This window comes from Piliocolobus tephrosceles, chromosome 6 (genome assembly GCF_002776525.5).
Source record: "Piliocolobus tephrosceles isolate RC106 chromosome 6, ASM277652v3, whole genome shotgun sequence".
NCBI classification, from domain to species: Eukaryota; Metazoa; Chordata; class Mammalia; order Primates; family Cercopithecidae; genus Piliocolobus; species Piliocolobus tephrosceles.
The window spans coordinates 38,953,482-38,970,715 of NC_045439.1; the positions used below are offsets into that span (position 1 = coordinate 38,953,482).

General features: G+C 50.8%; 1 protein-coding gene across 1 annotated transcript in view; it reads right to left on the bottom strand.

Moving 5' to 3' along the window:
* Positions 1–17,234, bottom strand: part of PLEKHH1 (pleckstrin homology, MyTH4 and FERM domain containing H1) — a 53,001-nt gene that overhangs the window by 2,358 nt on the left and 33,409 nt on the right. The window contains exons 8-26 of the mRNA XM_023182344.2: positions 16,405–16,483; positions 15,564–15,655; positions 13,488–13,638; positions 13,113–13,255; positions 12,002–12,112; positions 11,500–11,586; positions 10,985–11,146; positions 9,872–9,952; positions 9,338–9,520; positions 8,847–8,955; positions 7,944–8,056; positions 7,162–7,338; positions 6,730–6,827; positions 6,050–6,227; positions 5,465–5,620; positions 4,305–4,405; positions 3,145–3,286; positions 1,380–1,522; positions 1,152–1,281 (exon numbers count right to left, since the gene is read on the bottom strand). Coding sequence (XP_023038112.2) covers positions 1,152–1,281; positions 1,380–1,522; positions 3,145–3,286; positions 4,305–4,405; positions 5,465–5,620; positions 6,050–6,227; positions 6,730–6,827; positions 7,162–7,338; positions 7,944–8,056; positions 8,847–8,955; positions 9,338–9,520; positions 9,872–9,952; positions 10,985–11,146; positions 11,500–11,586; positions 12,002–12,112; positions 13,113–13,255; positions 13,488–13,638; positions 15,564–15,655; positions 16,405–16,483 — 2,436 coding nt within the window. The remainder of the gene's footprint in view (positions 1–1,151; positions 1,282–1,379; positions 1,523–3,144; positions 3,287–4,304; positions 4,406–5,464; positions 5,621–6,049; positions 6,228–6,729; positions 6,828–7,161; positions 7,339–7,943; positions 8,057–8,846; positions 8,956–9,337; positions 9,521–9,871; positions 9,953–10,984; positions 11,147–11,499; positions 11,587–12,001; positions 12,113–13,112; positions 13,256–13,487; positions 13,639–15,563; positions 15,656–16,404; positions 16,484–17,234) is intronic.

A 17,234-nucleotide genomic window follows, 5' to 3' on the forward strand; every position in this document is an offset into this window, starting at 1 on the left:
CTGGATGGAAAGCTCTGTGCTACAGAATAGAGGCCAGCTTTGGCCACTCTATTAGGTGAATGGGGAACAGGTGGTTTTCTCCTAGTCTTGGAAACACGGCATTCCACCTATAGTCTCCAAGCTGAAGTGCTTCTGACTTCAGCCAATCTCCTAGGTGCTGTAAAAGAAATAGGAAAGCAAGAATGCAGTCCCGTGGCTTTAGGCCCCATCAGTAAGGAAGTGACTATTTAGTGGACATTCCTGTAATGGCTGATTTTCACTGCCAGGAGTGCAGTATGGTAATCCAGAAAACCTCTCTCTTAATCCAAAGAGAGGCAGATAGACATTGGACATGTCGCCTTTTTCAGAAGCTTTTCCCAAGCTCCCAGACCAAGTGGGTCCCCGTTTCATGCCTTTATAACACCTCTGTACATCTCCTTCATAGCACTTGCTATGGCTTATAAATATATATTAAATATATAGAGAAAAAAATGAATATGATTATTTGATGAATATATATCTCCTGCACTAGATGGGAAACTCCAGGAAGGTAAGGACCGTGTCTGATTTTCTCACCTCTTATAACCTCAAACAACCAGCACTGGACATAGTAGGAGCTCAACTATTCGTTGAATGAATGAATGGCCATTTTCCAATCTGTGGCTTCAGTAAACAGGATCACTGCCCAGCTTTGAGCTGTAATTATCTACAATGTTTATGCACAACAGACACCCAGTGAAGAAAAGTTCCTTCTGAAATTACTGTTGGCCACCTGGCCTTCATACAGAGGTGAAATTAACTGCTGCCTAAGTAATTTGATTCCCCTGTATGCCATGTCAAGCTAGTGGAGATGTATTTCTTTAGGTTATACATTGTTCTTTCAAACTTTAAAACAAATGAAAGCACTCTTGAGAGGGCTATTATATCAAGTCTGAATCTGTGTGTGTGAATTAGTTGATCACATCTTTTGGGGCAGTCAACAAAGGACAGATGAAGATAAGCAATCACAGTTCTGCTCTGGACTGGAAATCCAGTAGGCCAGAAATGGTGGAGGGATAGTGACCCCTGGTGGTTACTGGTATGGAGGCAGGGGCTGCAAACTGGTATGGCTCAAACATGAGCAGATGGGGACACACCTAAGGGTGTGGGCAGCTCCTTCCACGGGCACTTACCTGAGCAGCAAAAAGCTTAGCACCAAAGAAAGGCCATTTCCTGGCCACGGTCAGGTAGATGCGGATGCACTCAGGAGGGGAGCAGCCTTGCAATGTTGCCCACTTTGTGGTCAACATATCTGCCAGGTGCCTGGTGTGGGCAGATGGAGAGAAATAGTGCCAGTGAAGTGCCAACATGTCTTCATTCCAGCCCTGAGGCCTCCCCACAGTGGCTGCAAGCCTGCCTACCTCAGCTGTTCAGGGGGAGCCCCATGTCTGTAGCGCCTGGGGTAGAACCTGTCTAGGACCTGCTGGAGAAGATGCTGAGCCTTGGCAGGGGATGTGCCTCCAGGGCCTGGCAGGGCAGGCTTCTCCAAGTCCCCATATTCTACCTGTGGTAGAAGCACATGAAGAGACCAGTCAAAATCTGACGGTGGATGGGCCAGGTGGGGGCTGTTGAGAGGTGGAATAAACCATTACTTTATTACCCTCTTGGTGGGGTGCTAGTGGATGTGAAAAATACTTTAGAAAAACACTTCATCTCAAGTTTTATAGACACTAGAGAAACAAACTTAGGGCCCTAGAATATTAGAGATCACTGACCAACTTTGATTTTGCAGCTGAGGTGAAGTGCCTTTTCCAAAGACACAGTTAATTGGTAGCACACAAGGGAAAACAGTGTGGAAATTCTGGCTTCCAGTCCAAAAATACGGGCTATAGAATTGAAGATGCTACAGATCCTAGAGTACAGCAGAGTGTTCCAAACGTGGCCTTTGGAGTTGGATACCTGGCACAAATCCCACCTTTGTGTCCCTGATCAAGTTACTTAAACTCTCTGAGCTTTAATTTCCTCATCTATTAGGTGCAGATAAAAACTACAATGGAGGATGCATATATGCTTAGTTCAGGGCCTCCTAGAGAGTATTCTTATCTTTATAATTATAAACATCAACTATTATTGTTTCCTCTTCCTTTCCAGCATGTAAATCCAGATTCTTATTCTTTTTTTACAATATTTTTAATTTTTAATTTTTGTGGGTATATAGTAGGTGTCAGACTCTCTTATATGCCCCTTTACCTACTAGCTGAACATTGCTACTGAGACGCAACACCACCTGAACCTTTGGAATACTAATTACAGACAAGACCAACAATTTTATCATGGCTCTTACGGGAGCCATGAAGGTATCCCAGATACCTTTGACAAGATGGCCTTCTAAATATAACAGGAAGGAGAGTCCAAGTCTGAATATGTGTTCCTCTTCCTAATTCTACTTAGAAGGTCTGATGGTTTATAAAGTTTACCACATCTATTACATGATACACATTATCCAGGTATCATAGTACAACCCTGTGGAGGCTGGCAGAGGTGTTGTTGTTTTGTTTTGTTTTGTTTTGAGACCGAGTTTTGCTCTTGTTGCGTAGGCTGTAGTGTAATGGCACGATCTTGGCTCACTGCAACCTCCGCCTCCTGGGTACAAGCGATTCTCTGGCCTCAGCCTGCTGATTAGCTGGGATTACAAGCGTCCACCACCACACCCAGCTAATTTTAATTTTTATTGTATTTTATTTTATTTTTTTCAGTAGAGACAGGGTTTCACTGCTCAGGCTGCTCTCGAACTCCTGACCTCAGGTGATCTGCCCACCTCAGCCTCCCAAAGTGCTGGGATTACAGGCATGAGCCACTGCACCCGGCCAAGTATTTTTGGTTTTGGTATACTGAGAAGGAAACTAAAGCATAGAGAAGTGAAGTGACTTGGCTAAGACCTCACAGTTGGAAGGACTCAAACCCATTCTCTGGATTCCAAGTCCAGCCATCTGCACGCATCCTGTGTCTGTGGTGAGTGAGGAGCTCTGCTCTGTAGGAGTCAGCTGCTGTCCATCCCAGAGATGGCAACGCTGCCCTCTCCTGAGCACCACAGGATCTGCAGAATCTTTCCTGTGTTTTGGGCTGCATGGTGCATTCATTCTAAGCTGGCAACCCCACTCTCCTGCTTCCTGAACAAAACCTTACCTGGGCCATCAGGGCAGCCATCTCAAGAGCCAATTCCTTGTTGACAGGAAACCTCCCTGCCACTATCTCTCTACTAGTTTGAGAGGCAAGGAGCAGCCGTTCTCGGTCCGTCTCCCCTTTGACTTGACTGCGAAAGTACAGCCTGCAGAGCAGAGAATAGGAAGCCAGGACTCAGCAGGGATCCCAAACAGGGATGAGGCTTTCTCTGGGTCTGTTACCTTTATTTCCAAAAGGAGAAACTACTCTTTTCCCACTATTTATGAGCCTATTTTGTATTGCCTCCAGAAACATATAACCAAGTATGACACAGAGCAGATGAAGGTCATGCTGATCTCATACCAACAGGAGGGCATGATTCATTCTGAAGACACCATTAAACTTACTGGATTTAGTAAGGGAAATCTGGTACCTGGAGTTACAGATTAAGGGACTAGATGAGGTAAGAGTCCAAGAGACTATTGGAAACTATTTGCCTGGAGATATACTGAGATGGAGGGATGGGATTTTCTTACTCAAATTGATAGAAAGTCAGGATGTCTACTTCTATTTCCTGGAATTGGTATAGGAGGTACTTACTCTTTAGCTTTAACTAGCTGGAGCTTATACAAAATTTCACTCTCATAAAGTAACACACTTAGCCATCCCGTGAGGTTGGTCTATTTTCTTTTCTTTTCTTTTTCTTGAGGCAGGGTCTCACTCTGTCGCCCAGGCTGGAGTGCAGTGGCGCGATCTCAGCTCACTGCAGCCTCGACCTCCCGGGCTTAAGTGATCCTCCCACCTCAGCCCCCCTGAGTAGCTGGGACTACAGGTGCATGCCACCATGCCCAGCTAATTTTTGTATTTTTTATAGAGGCGGGGTTTTGCCATGTTGCCCAGGCTCATCTGGTCTGTTTTCTTGGCAAATGTGTGTGTGTGTGCGTGCGCGCATATACACACACGCACAAGCAGTACAGAGAAGGCTTACAGAAGGCCTGAGCTGCCCAGGGTTTCACAGAGTATCAGCAGCAGAGCCAGCCTGCACCCCAGCTAGTGACTGCCAGGCAGTGTTGGATCTGTAGGCCCCTCCCCCGTCTGGATAGGCTGTCTAGTCGAGGAGGCGATGGGCTGGCACCCAGTGGCAGCCCTCGTGTTTGGCCCCACCCTCGTGCAGTGCTGAGGACCTGTTCTTGTACATCAGCTTCACGACGCGTGTCCCACCCTCAGACTTTCCGGGGTGCAGCTCCTTCATGGCTTGTTCCCACTTGGAGATGGCATCACAGATCTTGAAAAGGCAAAAGAAGAAAGTCAGAAAATTTCCTGATAAGGAGAGAAGGGATCAAGGTCCAGCCAGGGCTGGACTCAGAGCAGAAGAGCAAAGAAAACAAAGGAAAGGTCCTCCCACCAGGAGGCTGACCTGCGGAGCTTCATGCTTCCTGGACCCAAGGTGGCAGCGGCTCCCTCACAAACAGGGAACCCTGGACAGGGTGAGCAATAAAGCAAGAAATCTGCCCTGCTGGCCTCACCAGCTGAGGGGCCTCCCCAGAGGCTAGGCAGCCCCATGGCCTTTGATCACCAGCTCCATTTCCATTCCACTGACTGCTATTCTCCTTTTCAACAAATATGCCCAGAGGCCTACCATGTAACAAAGCCTCACAGACACCCAGACATTGGCAAAGAAGGTATGTGGCATAGTTTTTCCAGGCAACGTTAAAAGACCATAGAAGCCTTTGTCCTGTTAAAGACAAGCACAAACTGGAGCCAAATATGCATCAGAGTGCTAGAGCACATTCTCACAAACACTTATCCCCTAGGGCAGTAAGCCCAGACCACAATACAAGATTGACTTTAAATCCCATTCAACGGCCTTTACTTACAGGGGCACCATAAGGACCTGCCTCTTTAAAAGTGTGGTTCAACCTATAAGCATGGCATAGACCCTGGTAGAAAGCGTAAAAGTGAGGTGCTGGGTACCACATGACATCCGGGGGGTCCAGGCATACAGCTGGGAGCCTCTGAGTAGGTGCATGTAGGCAGTGGCTTCGCGGGGCCTTGCTGTCCCTACACTAAGCCAAGAAGAGGCTTTTCTTCTGGATGCTGCACAGCCACTCGAGGGAAGTAGGAGTGTAGCGATCTTGTCTCCAGAGACAAGGGCACACAACAGCTTTTTCCTCCCTCTCCAGGTACATTTTAGGATGGCACAGAAATACTGACTAGGGCAGCACCTTGGGCTCAGCACCAAATGAGCTACCAAACAGTCAGGCACCCATCAAATGGGCTCTTTCCCCACCACCAATATCCCTGAGCAGGGAGGGGCTCAGCTGGCTCAGTGGGAGGCTGTCACCTTGACACTTCCCTGCAGGCAGTGCTCCAGGTCCCTGCCCAAGGGATCGTCCGTGAAGAGGGCAAAGCCAGAGTGGGATGGCTTTCTCATGCCTATCTCCTGGTTCAGCCGCTGGAGGAACTCATCAACCGTGGAGGAGCCGTCAAAACCAACCACCTGAGGCGGGAGAAGGGTTCCACCCCTGAGTGAACGTCCCAAGAGGAGCTCACTAGGGCTGGTGGAGGGGACTGGGTACGGCAGGTGGAAAGGAGCAAGGACAAATACAAGAGGCCAAAGCAAGTTGGTTTCTGTGTTCACAGGCAAAGGGCCAGTGCATGAGGGATGTGAGCCCATCCACTGTAAATTTTACTGGGCATACCTGGGTCCCTCCTTTACCAACAATCTTTTGGAGGCCCTTTCTTATGCCACTTTCTTGGTCAGCATCTCAGCTTCCCTGTTCATGCAATGAGTTCATAAGATCTACTTCTGGGGCGCCAGTGAAGAATCTGCCAAGCCTAAGGAGCCTTAGCATCCACCTGGCCCAGAGGTATTCTCTGGATGATGACGTGAGAAGACTCGGGGCAAGGAGCACGCCCAGCTCCTCACCTGATAAGTCCCGTTGGTAAAGTGCACGGGGATGCTGAAGGGCAAGGAGTGGTGGAAGGGGTTACGCAGCAGGATGGACACCACTTCCATGCGTGACGGCCTGGCTTCCCGCTCCCCAGTCTGCAGGGTCCGCTCCACTGCCCGCTGGCAGTAGGTGGCATACTGGCCAGTTTCACTTCTAAAAAGACAGAAGAAGGGAGTATTATGGACTCTGCTCATCCCTGCCACTTTGGCACCCCGGGTCCCTATCCGGATTCAGCCAAGACCAAAACTGTAGCTGGGGCAGGTTGTGAGAAAAGCCCTGAAGACTCTGGTCTGGGGCGTTAATTTGTCATTCAGGACCTTTATATAGCAGGTTGCTGGCATGGATATTTTCTTCCAGAACCCAGAGAACATAACAACAGAATAGTATTTGCGGACAGTTTGGGGGCAGTGTGGCTTTATGCGAGAGTTGCCACAGTACCTCCATGGATGCACGGATTGGCATGCAGAGAAGCTTAAGCATGCCCAGACCCCCACGTGCCCATTTGTGCACATGGCAATGGGTGAAGTCTCCACCACCACTGAGCGGTTTCAGAGGACAGGAGTGATCTGGTCTGTCCTAGACTCCTCTCATCCCTCTTATTCATGCTGCAGTTGGCAATGCTCAAGTGGCAGAGGAAACGGCCAGGTTCACTCACCTGGGATCTGCATGGCGTTGGAGCTGCTGCTTGACATACCAGAGGAAGTGATGCTGAGGCAGGAAAAGTGGAGCACACAGAGCGAGGAGCTGCCAGCACTGCCAGGGACACAGACAGCGTTGGGTGAGTGCTGGGCCTACAGCACCACCTGTCCTCATAGCCCTGAGTTACAAAGCCTTCAGCACTCTTTCCCCAAACCAGAGCCCCCAACTTGCTGTGGGTGCTGAGACAGCCAGCTTGGTCAGGCTGTGTCCAGAATGCAATCAACCGTCTGTGCACAGACAGCTCAGCTGTACTGATGCAGCTTGGAATACGGAGGCTGGCCACTGGCTGGGCTCACAGTATGCCTGTCCAGTCACCTCCTCCCACCTTTCCCACCTGGCAGCCCTTGCCAATGGCTTCTGTCAGCTGCTCTACCCCTGGCATTCCTACCTGCATGAGGGAGTACTTCTGAGGCGGGCGGCAGCTGGTCTGCTTCATGAGTTGGCAATAGATCTCACTCTGCAGCTCGGGGTGAACCAGGCAGACCTGCAGTGCGGTCTGGGCCAAGGACACGTGGTAGTCCACTGAGGCAGCTTCCACCGGCACGTTGATGAAGAGCTGGCAGGACTGGGAGGGAACGGCAGTGAGCACAGCAGACCAGCCTCCCCTGGGTTCGGAGAACTCAGTGGCTTGGCCATTTTCCAGGGAGGTTCAAGTTTACTGACAGCCCTTTCTAAGAGGGAGCACTGCTACTGTTGGAGGGCATCTCTGCTTACTAAAAGGGGCTATGGGCTACTTTGGGGTAGAAGCTTTCCTTTTTAAAATGTTCTCATTACATAAACAAGACAAATTCATTAAAAAAAACAAAAAAAACAAAAAAAACCCCCAGAAAACTCAGACGTTCACAAAGAACGTGCTAAAATAGGTCCGAACCTCTCAGGTCCAGAAGCAACATAAACCTGGCCTTTCCTGCTTAACGACAGGAGGAGGGGAGCCCCTCCACAGAGAGTTTTCATTGGCATCTCCCAAGGACTTGTGCATGACGTTCCAGAGCTGCTTCCCTCCCGGTGACAGGATTACATTCCTGCCATCCAGGAAGTGACAGGGACCCCGGGAAGTTTCCTTCCTTTCCTCTCCAGATCCCTCTGTGGGTTGTCCCCAACGGCACAGGTCTTCTCCACCCAAGTATTGCAAGTATCCCAGCGGTGGGCCTGGCCGCCACCCCACTTTACCTTGAAGAGCTTGAGGGCCTCCGTCTGCAAGGCCTCAGAGGGCAGGGTGGTGAGGGAGGCATATAGGCCGTCTTTGCTGTAGCACAGCATGGGGTGCCTCCAGAGCGGCGAATCTGCCCAAAGCACAGAACCAGAGAGCAGGGACAGTTACTGCTGAGAGGAGACTCACCTCCCATTCACTGCCATCTTTAATTTATGGGGAAGAGAGTGGTTTATCTGCGACACTTGGGTTGTGCTGGGTTTATCATCCATAGAGTGTGGGGGGTACAGGTGGGCACTGCAATGAGCACCCTCATATAAGCATGGCCTTCCTCATGGAATGGCAGTAGGGATGAGTGTGCAAGGTTATGGGTGTCTGAGTGCAAGTGGATGTGTGCAGGGGAGGCCTCTTTCTTACTGTGTCAGGTCTGGATGGAGGAGCACATGGATTGGTCAGAAACAAGCCTCAGAGCAGTAGTAAAGGGGTATGTGTGGTATATGCCATTAATTAGTTCCTCAGGGCCCTGAGAATCAGTAGCAAAACAAAGACTCCAAACAGGTTAGTCCGATCCCAATTTAGGCCTCACTCATTGATTTACAAACTCTAACTATAGATTAACCAGCTACCTTCTCTCCTCAACCCTCTGCCCAGCCAGCAATGCAGCAGGTTGATCCAAGTAAAACATTTACCCAGGTCCCTGGAAAGCCTGCTTCCCAGATAAACTCCCCCAGATGCAGAGTGGTCACCTCAGTATCTCAGCCGGAGACAGAGGGGCCCTGGAGCTTGGATGGGAACTTCCTCTCTGTGGCTTAGATGTTTTAAAAACAGCTTCAGAGTACAACGCTGCTTTCTTTGGAATCTGGACCAATAGTCACCAAGCCACTACCCTCCGACCCAAGCAGTGGTGGCCACCCTTGCCTTACCTGGGTCTCCTTCACCATCCATCAGTTTTCCAATGAGCTGCTCATAGGCAGTGCCCACCTTGGCACTGCTGCCACCCGCAGCCACTGTGAGGTGGTAGAGCCACGTATCCTGGAAGAGGGCAGAAAGCCATCGGATGGGGACGGGGTGGGAAGAGTGGAGGCAAGAGCTCCAAGGAGGACTCCTTGAAGGGGCCAAGCCCATGTGGGGTTCAGCTAGTTTGGTTGGCATGAGTCAGGGCTACCTGGAAAGACTGAGGATCAGGTGAACATGAACCCAAGTTTCCAAATTTCCGATTCTATCACATGGCCTCAGTGAAGCAATGTTGGTCACTGGGAATAAATTCAGTATAAAGGAGTATTCCCATTCAGAGAATATTAGTTGCCCAAGTGTCCAAAAGGAAATAAACTTGAATTTTGAGAAGCTCAGGGGAAAGAGAAGACCAGAATCACAGGTCTGAGCTTGGCCCTGGAGGCCCAGCCCTCTTCCTTACCTTTTCATGCTTGGTGCCAATGAGGAGGTAGGTGGGGCTGTGCTCTGCGGGGTGGATCACCAGGGTGCAGTGGGAGGAAAGCAACCGTCTGGTTCCTCCAGCCTCATAGTCCTCGTCTGAGTCACAGGATCGATCTACTTCCTCTATGCGCGCGTCCCGCACAGGCAGGCAGCCCAGGGGTCGCTGTGGGCGGGAGATTTCCATGAATGGGAGAGCCAGTGGGGGACAAGGGAGTCTCCTTTCTCTGAATACATAGGCTCCGTGGAGCTGGGAATGGTGGATATGGACAGACGACAGGATGGGGAGGTGGAGACTATAGCATCCCAGCCAGGCTGGCAGCAGAATGAGGCTTGCTTGGAGAAGCACCAGAAACCCAGACAGGCAGAATCTCACACTCTGGAGGGATCCAGCCAACTGGTTTTGTATTTATCATGGGGTTACGCGGGGTAGGAACTTTCACCAGGACATGCAGCGGCAGTCATATGCTTCAGGGGAAGCAGGAGAGTGGGTATTGTGAGGAGGCTGAGGAAGTACCTTGTCCTCATGGCTCCGATAGTAGTAGAAGGTTTTCCCAACAAGAGCGCACCAGACCAGCTTGGAGTGGCCATGTTTTACCTGTAAGACAGAAATGAACTGGCATTATGAGAAGTAGGTGACTCTAGAAGTAAATCCAGCACTGGCAAAGAGAACTAGGTGACTCCAGAAATAAATCCAGGACTGGCAAAGAGAAGCCACAGAGAGACAGATTTGACCTATGGTAGAGATGGAGATGCCATTCAGGCTCCCTACTAATGGAACCACCCCTTTCACAGCGAGGGTGCCATGGCGCCCTGTGGCACCCCAGCCATCATGGGCTATTCAGTGACCTATGACCTGCCATGAAATGATTAGCCAGGCCAATCAGATGTCCCCTCCAGGCATATGAAAATGGGAAGAACTTGCTAGGTGGCAGAGGCCACAGTTGTCAGGGTGCCGGGAGGGAGGGAGGGAAAACAGCAGGCTGAAGCCCTTGGGCAACCATGCATCATGAGGGAACAGAAGCTGCATACGGGTGGAGGAGACTGACATAAACAGACTGAACGAGAAGCAGAGGCACAGAGCGAGCCTGCCAGCCCTGAGCTTGCTAAGTGCAAGTCGCTTTGGTTCCTGCTGGTGTTCTGGTCTAGCTAATGTACTTCCTTGTTAACTTCCATTTTCTTGGGTTTAACAACTGCTTCTCTGCTCTTTTCAACCAGAAGAGCCCTAATAAAAATGTCTTTCAGGCAGGCCTGGGATACTTTAAGCTTTAAGTCTTTGAGGGGCCATACCTACCTCACCCAGGTCTCTTCCTCCCATTATTAACACTGAGGCGGGTACAAGGTGTGGGTGACAGCCCCTAATGACCTCAAAATGGATACAAGATAATCCCTTCCCTTCTCTGTCTTGAGAATAGTTGTTCCAACAACCCTGATTTGTTTCCAGGGAATCACTCGCCATCACCTTGTGTGGCCAGACCACATTTGAGGGCTGGCCAGCGAGTCACTGTGAGGAGGCTCCCAGAGAAAGGAACCCCGTATAAGGGGGACCCCACCAACCTCGGCACCCCACTCCTAGCTCCCCTGACTCGCAGGAGGCACACGTTCCTGCCCTATCAGCCCCACCCTGTACCTTGGTCAGCCAGCCCTTCACGGTGGGCTTGGTACCACCCCGAAGCAGAGCTGGAGGCCCGGTGGCTTGCACCTTCAGCAGGCTCTGGAGTACTCGGATCCACTCCTCCAGCAGGCTGGGTGAATCGGCTGTCAGGTAGTAGGTTTTCTTCTCAGAGATGAGCTGTGGAGGGCAAGATGTGGGGGCGGGGCAGCACGCCGGGAGAATGGAGTAACCGGGACCTGGCTCTGAGGTGGCACCCGTCCCTGAACCCAGGGGACCGGCCTTCTGCCTGCCCTAGTGCTCCCTCCTTTCTTTTCCTCCTCATCTTTTCCTCCCTGTCTCTCCTTTCTTCACTCCATCTCTCATATTCTGTTTCCTCTTCCTTTCTTGTACTCACAAGTTAGGATCACATCCAAATGTTGATCTGAAGTCTTTCATTCATGCTCATTTGGCCCCATCTTTGTCTCACTCATAGCCATATCCAAACCCAGCACCTCTCTGTCTAAACTACCAGCAGCTAGGAGCATGCTCACCTGAAACGTCTGTGAACCCTCCCCTCGAACAATTTGGCAGCGGGAGTTCAGATCCACTTGGCCGTGAGGTTTCCGGATGACATCACTCTGTACAGAAAGTATTGGGGAGGAGAGCCACTGAATGTGGGGCCTTTCCGGAGCACCTCATTTACCCTCAGCTCTTCCTCCAGGTCCGAAGCAAAGGGAAACACGACTCCCAGCATTCCGGCTGTGTTATGATGGGTGACTTATTCTAGATTCTGGTTATAGCTAAATGGAACCTTAATCAGGAACATGGGTCCTTCTGAGAACCTCCCTATTTCATTCTGAGAACTCACGGCCAGGCTTAGGTCCCCAAGTGTGGCTCAAAGCTTCAGGTGTCCAGTGAGGTTGCCTCTCCCCACCTGCCAGACCTTTGCTCTCTGGCCTTGGGCCACATTCCCCCTCCTCCATCCCATCTGACATAGTCCAGGGTGTGACGTGGAGTCCTTTCGACTGCAGTGCTGGGCAGGGAGATTCTCACCGGGGACTTGTAGTACATAATCTGTCCCTGTCTCAGGACAAACCAGCGCCTCTTCCACGTCTTCACCCGGCTCCCCATTTTCAGCAGGTAACCCGACTTCTCCAGTGACTCCTGAGGGGTGGAAAGGTGTAGGGGGAAGATGAAGAAAGGGGAAATCACTCAGGGCTCCCAGACATCACACAGGTCCAAATGGTCCAGCTGCCTCACTACTCTGTCATCAATGAAATACAAAATTATTGAGTACCTACTCAGTGTATTTTCAGAATACCATATCCTGCTACGGTTCAGGGAGGACTAAATAAAACATGGGTGGTCCTGCCAAGGAAGGACTCCCGTGCTAGCTAGGGAAGACCTCACTATGAGAAGGTAGCAGAGCAGGGGCTGCTAGAGGGAGAGGCTGGCCAGCGAGAGCTTCAGGAGAGAGCCGGCCCTGAGCTGGCCTTGTTAGGACAGGTCAGCCACTCCCTCAAAGACTGAGACAAGGAAGAAGACCATTCCAGGCAGCACAGAGCAGGGAGAGGGCAAGGCAGGTCTGGGCAACCATGGACACATCAGCCAGGCGGGACTGGAGGGTCATGGAGCCAGGGAGATGATGGGGCAGTAGAGAGGTGTGAGCAAGGGATGGGGAATTACATCTGGATGGATGCTAGCCCTGGCATATAGTGGCACAGCTTGGAGCCTCAGGCTTCTCATCCATAAAATGGGCTAATGACCCCAAGAGGATTGTGAGGACAAATGAGACAATGCCTGGAAACTGAGCACAGTGCCTGGTGCCCTCTAAGAGTTCAATAAATGTTAGCTTGCGTTAGCATTCCAGGTGATAAAGTCATATATGGAAAACTCCTCATGGGGCCTGGTGGGCCACAGCAGACTCTCAGTAACTAGCCATTGCTGGTATTCCAGGAGCTCTCTGGGCTCCCTCCTTCCTTCCTCATGGGGTCTGTGTCTGACTCCATAACTGTACACCCCCAGCCCACGCTCCCTGCCCCCATCCCCCAGCTCTAGGGACCCCTCACGTCAGGCGGCTACTGCCTGTGTCTTGTGCTGAGGGTCCCAGCAGCCTCTGCTGACATTCTGCTCCCACCCTGCCCCTGCCCGTTTCCCGGCTCACCCCGCCCAGGCCCAGCCCGTCGGTGGAGTAGGATGAGGTGCGCTGCAGTTTGTGCTCAGGCTCTGAGTAGTCACTGTCCAGCGAGCAGGCGTCTGGGGGGATGGCGTAGTCACCCTCCGAGCTCAGTGAGGACATGGAGACACCTTGCCGAGGGAGGAGGAGTCAAGGCCTGGGTCCCACACCTCCCCAACTCACGCAGCCCAGGAGCTGCTGAGCCTTGACCACCCACCCGGGACCTGCTCTCTGGGGCTGGGGGTGGAGCTGCTGGGGGGTCACGAGCTCAGATCAAGTGGGGATCCCCATGTTCAAGTGCCCATGGGAAGAGGTGAGGGGCTCCTTGCTGCTGCACCCTGCCCCTGCTCCCCTTCTCTGTACCTCTCTTGATGGCCCGGGGGCTGCCTAGTCCACTGGTCTTCCTGGACTCAGAGCAGGGGACTGAGATTCGGAAACTTGCCTGAGAGCTGCAGTCATCGTCAGACCCAGAGGACTCGTCCATAAAGGGCATGTTGCTGATCTGAGTGGCTCTCTGCAAGACAGGCCCCTCCCTCACTGCAGCTCAGGCTGCAAAACAGTCCTCTCCCACCCTGCAGCTTGCACTCCTGCTCCAAGCGCCCATGGTGTGGCCAACCCCCAGCCGGGACTCTGAACAGACAACTGTCCAGTGTAAGGTCCCTCCTGGCCTCACTCCTGTGTCATGACCTCCATGTTTCTCAGGCCTCCCTTCCCACACACCATCTTCTGTGGTCCCCAAAGCAGCTAGCTGCCCGTCACGACTGAACGCCTGCCCACTGTAACCCTCACTCCTTGCCACTAGGGGGCCCAAAAGCTACACCACAGACCAAGTGTGCCATGCAAGCTTTAAAAACGTGTGGGGTCGCAACAATCAATGATTGCATCTCCATTGGCAAACATTTAAAGTGACTAAGTGTTGGTGAGAGTATGGGAAGAAGATGAGGAAAACGAAACTCTAGTGTGTAAGGCATTTTTAGAAGGTAATTTGGCAGTACCTGTCAAAAATTAAAACATGCATATAATTTGCCCAGAAATCCCACCTCTAGAACTCTGTCCTACAGAAGTATGTGATGTAAGTTCACAAAGACATATGTGCACAGTGATGTTCATGGCAACATTCATATTAGAGAAAAATAGGGACACAGCCTAAATTATCATTGGAGGAAAGCTTTAGGTATTAATAGTTACGGTGCTTCGATACCAAGGGTACTGGACACCTACAGAAGGCGTGGTGGCTCATGCCTGTAATCCCAGCACTTTGGGAGGCCAAGGCAGGTGGATCACGATGTCAAGAGATCAAGACCATCCTGGCGAACATGGTGAAACCCGTCTTTACTAACAATACAAAAATTAGCTGTGCATGGTGGTGCGTGCCTGTAGTTCCAGCTACTTGGGAGGCTGAGGCACGAGAATTGCTTGAACCCGGGAGGTGGAGGTTGCAGTGAGCCAAGGTCGCACTACTGCACTCCAGCCTGGTGACAGAGCCAGACTCCGTCTCAGAAAAAAAAAAAAGGAGGAGGTAGGGAAGGAAAACCTGACATGTGGTTATTCACATGGTTAGGTGAACAAGCAAGGCATAGAATGACATGTATATGAGCACCTTTTGTGTGCACACAGGAGACAGTGAGAAGGTGCTGCATATTTATAAATGCATCATAAGGCCTTACTGAATAAACACTAAACCATTCACGATAGCTTCCTCTGGGCTTACGAATTAGGGAAAAGCCATGTGAGAGGAAATTTCACTTTTGGTTTTTTATTCTTCTGTAAAACATTTTATCAAGTATTACTATTATGATTCACAAACCAATAACAGAGACAAAAATGTGTATGAAAATATTGCAATTATATCTGATTTTTGTTTTTAAAATGTAGTGACGTTATGGGAATATAAGTTGGAATATACCTAAATAATTCTAGAAGGAGCCCTGCTGCCCCCTGGGACCTGGGGAGTGGGGCAGACATGAGGAAAGACGGGGAGGCCCATACAGCGGGCATAGGCTTAACCTTCTTACCGTGTCCACATTCATACTGATTCAAATTTTTGTAAATGTGGAATTTTTATAATAACAACATAATAAACAATAAAACAAAATGACACACGCGGGCTGAGCTCCCTGGCCAGGGTAACCATGTGTAGAAGCCTGGCTCTAGCGGGCAGCGGGGAGGGATTGCATTGGGAGTTATACCTGATGTAAATGACGAGTTGATGGGTGCTGGTGAGTTGATGGGTGCAGCACACCAACATGGCACAAGTATACATATGTGACAAACCTGCACGTTATGCACATGTACCCTAGAACTTAAAGTATAATAATAAAAAATAAAATAAATTTAAAAAAAAGAAGCCTGGCCCTAGAGCCCCGCCCCAGTCATTGGATGATGAGGCCAGGGGCCTTTGCTGATGAGACACCCCCTATTTGTGCAGCAGTTTCTTACCCCCTTCAGTGCTGTGTAGACAGGCACAGTGACATTCTTGTAGACCAGGCCAGAGAAAGACCCAGGGGAAGCAAGGGCAGGAGGGCTTGAAGCTGAGCAGGGAAGAGAGGAATGAGATTACTCAAGGGCATAACCCAGGAAGAGGTGTGGGAGAAGCAGAGAACTGGGCAGATGGCATTGCCTCCAGGAGCAAGCCGGTGACAGATCTCAAGAGGGGGGCCAGGGCTCTGTTCATCTTCTCCACCTTGACTCACTTTGGGGACCATGATCTCCATGTGGTAAAGGATCCCTCACAATAGAATCCAAAAGCCTTACCCTTTAACCATTTTCTCCTCCATGACGTTTGCACAGTGTTCCACTGTTGCAGATGTGAGTTACAAATCATGCAGCTATGGGACCACCCCACAGCCCCCCTTGTGGAGATTTGGTGGCTGGCTGGAGAGAAGCCAGTGAGTGGGGTCCATGTAAATCAGAACACTTGGGACTCCTCCCACCCACGGCCCTGGCACTGCAGAAGGGAAGCCTGTGCAGGTGGGAGGCTGGGCTGGAGGCCCCCTCTCAGATCCCTTCCAGCTCTGTGACTGGCTACTTCCTTGTGATGGGCTGAACCTGTACAACTTCCGTTTCTCTCCTAGGTGGGCCTTGCTGTGATTTCACCTGAACTTCACCTGCTGGGGAGGGGAACAGGGTGCCAGGCAACATTGGCCCTGGGTGTTGCTTGGAGTCTTCTCCTCCCCGCTTGCCCACCCTGCCCACCTTGGGTGTTTGGTGCCTCCAAGCCTCACGTGGGGACTCACTGTAGGGGAAAAATGTCCCCTAAGTTCCCACATACGGAACTCACCGCAGCAGGCAGTATTACTTCTGGGAGACACGTCTGAGAGCCGCATGCCCGATGTGGCCACAGCGTAGATCCGGCTCTCCTGAAACAAGAGGTCCTAGGAGGGTCAGGGCCCAGCATCATGCCCACCCCACCCCTCCAGGCATGTGCAGGAAAAAGCATGGCTTTGGGGTGGGCAGACCTGCGGGGGGCAGTGACTGGCTAATAAATCTTGAGCAACTTACTTCATTTCTGAGACTCATTTTCCTCTGCTCTAAATGGGGGTAATAATACTTACCTTTCAGGCTGCTGTGAGAATCAATGAAATACTTAATGTAAGCATTTGACACCTGGAATATAATCAGTGCCCAACAGTTCCCTGTCTTGCCTCCACCCTTCACCTTTGGGGCAAAGGAGGTTCAAGAGAAGATGGGTCAGTAACCTGTTGCTCTGAATCCTACCTGTTTTAGAAACCGTTGGGTCTCAAGATCTCACCCCCAGAAGTTAGGGATACTGATAATGAAGAAGCCACTGGGGCCACACGACAAGGGCTCTTTTGTAAGCCAGTTGTTTGGAACTTAAGGGCACATTTTTAAAAAATTCTCTATTGTTTCTTTTTTAAAAAAATTATTTATTTTTTTTAAGTTCCAGGGTATGTATGCAAGATGTGCAGGTTTTTATATAGGTAAGCGTGTGTCATGGTGGTCAGCTGCACCTAACAACCCATCACCTAGGTATTAATCCCAGCATGCACTAGCTCTTTTCCCTAATACTCTCCCGCCACCGCCCTTCCCTGCCAGTCCCGCTAAGTGTTGTTCCCCTCCCTGTGTCCATGTGTTCTCATCGTCCAGCTC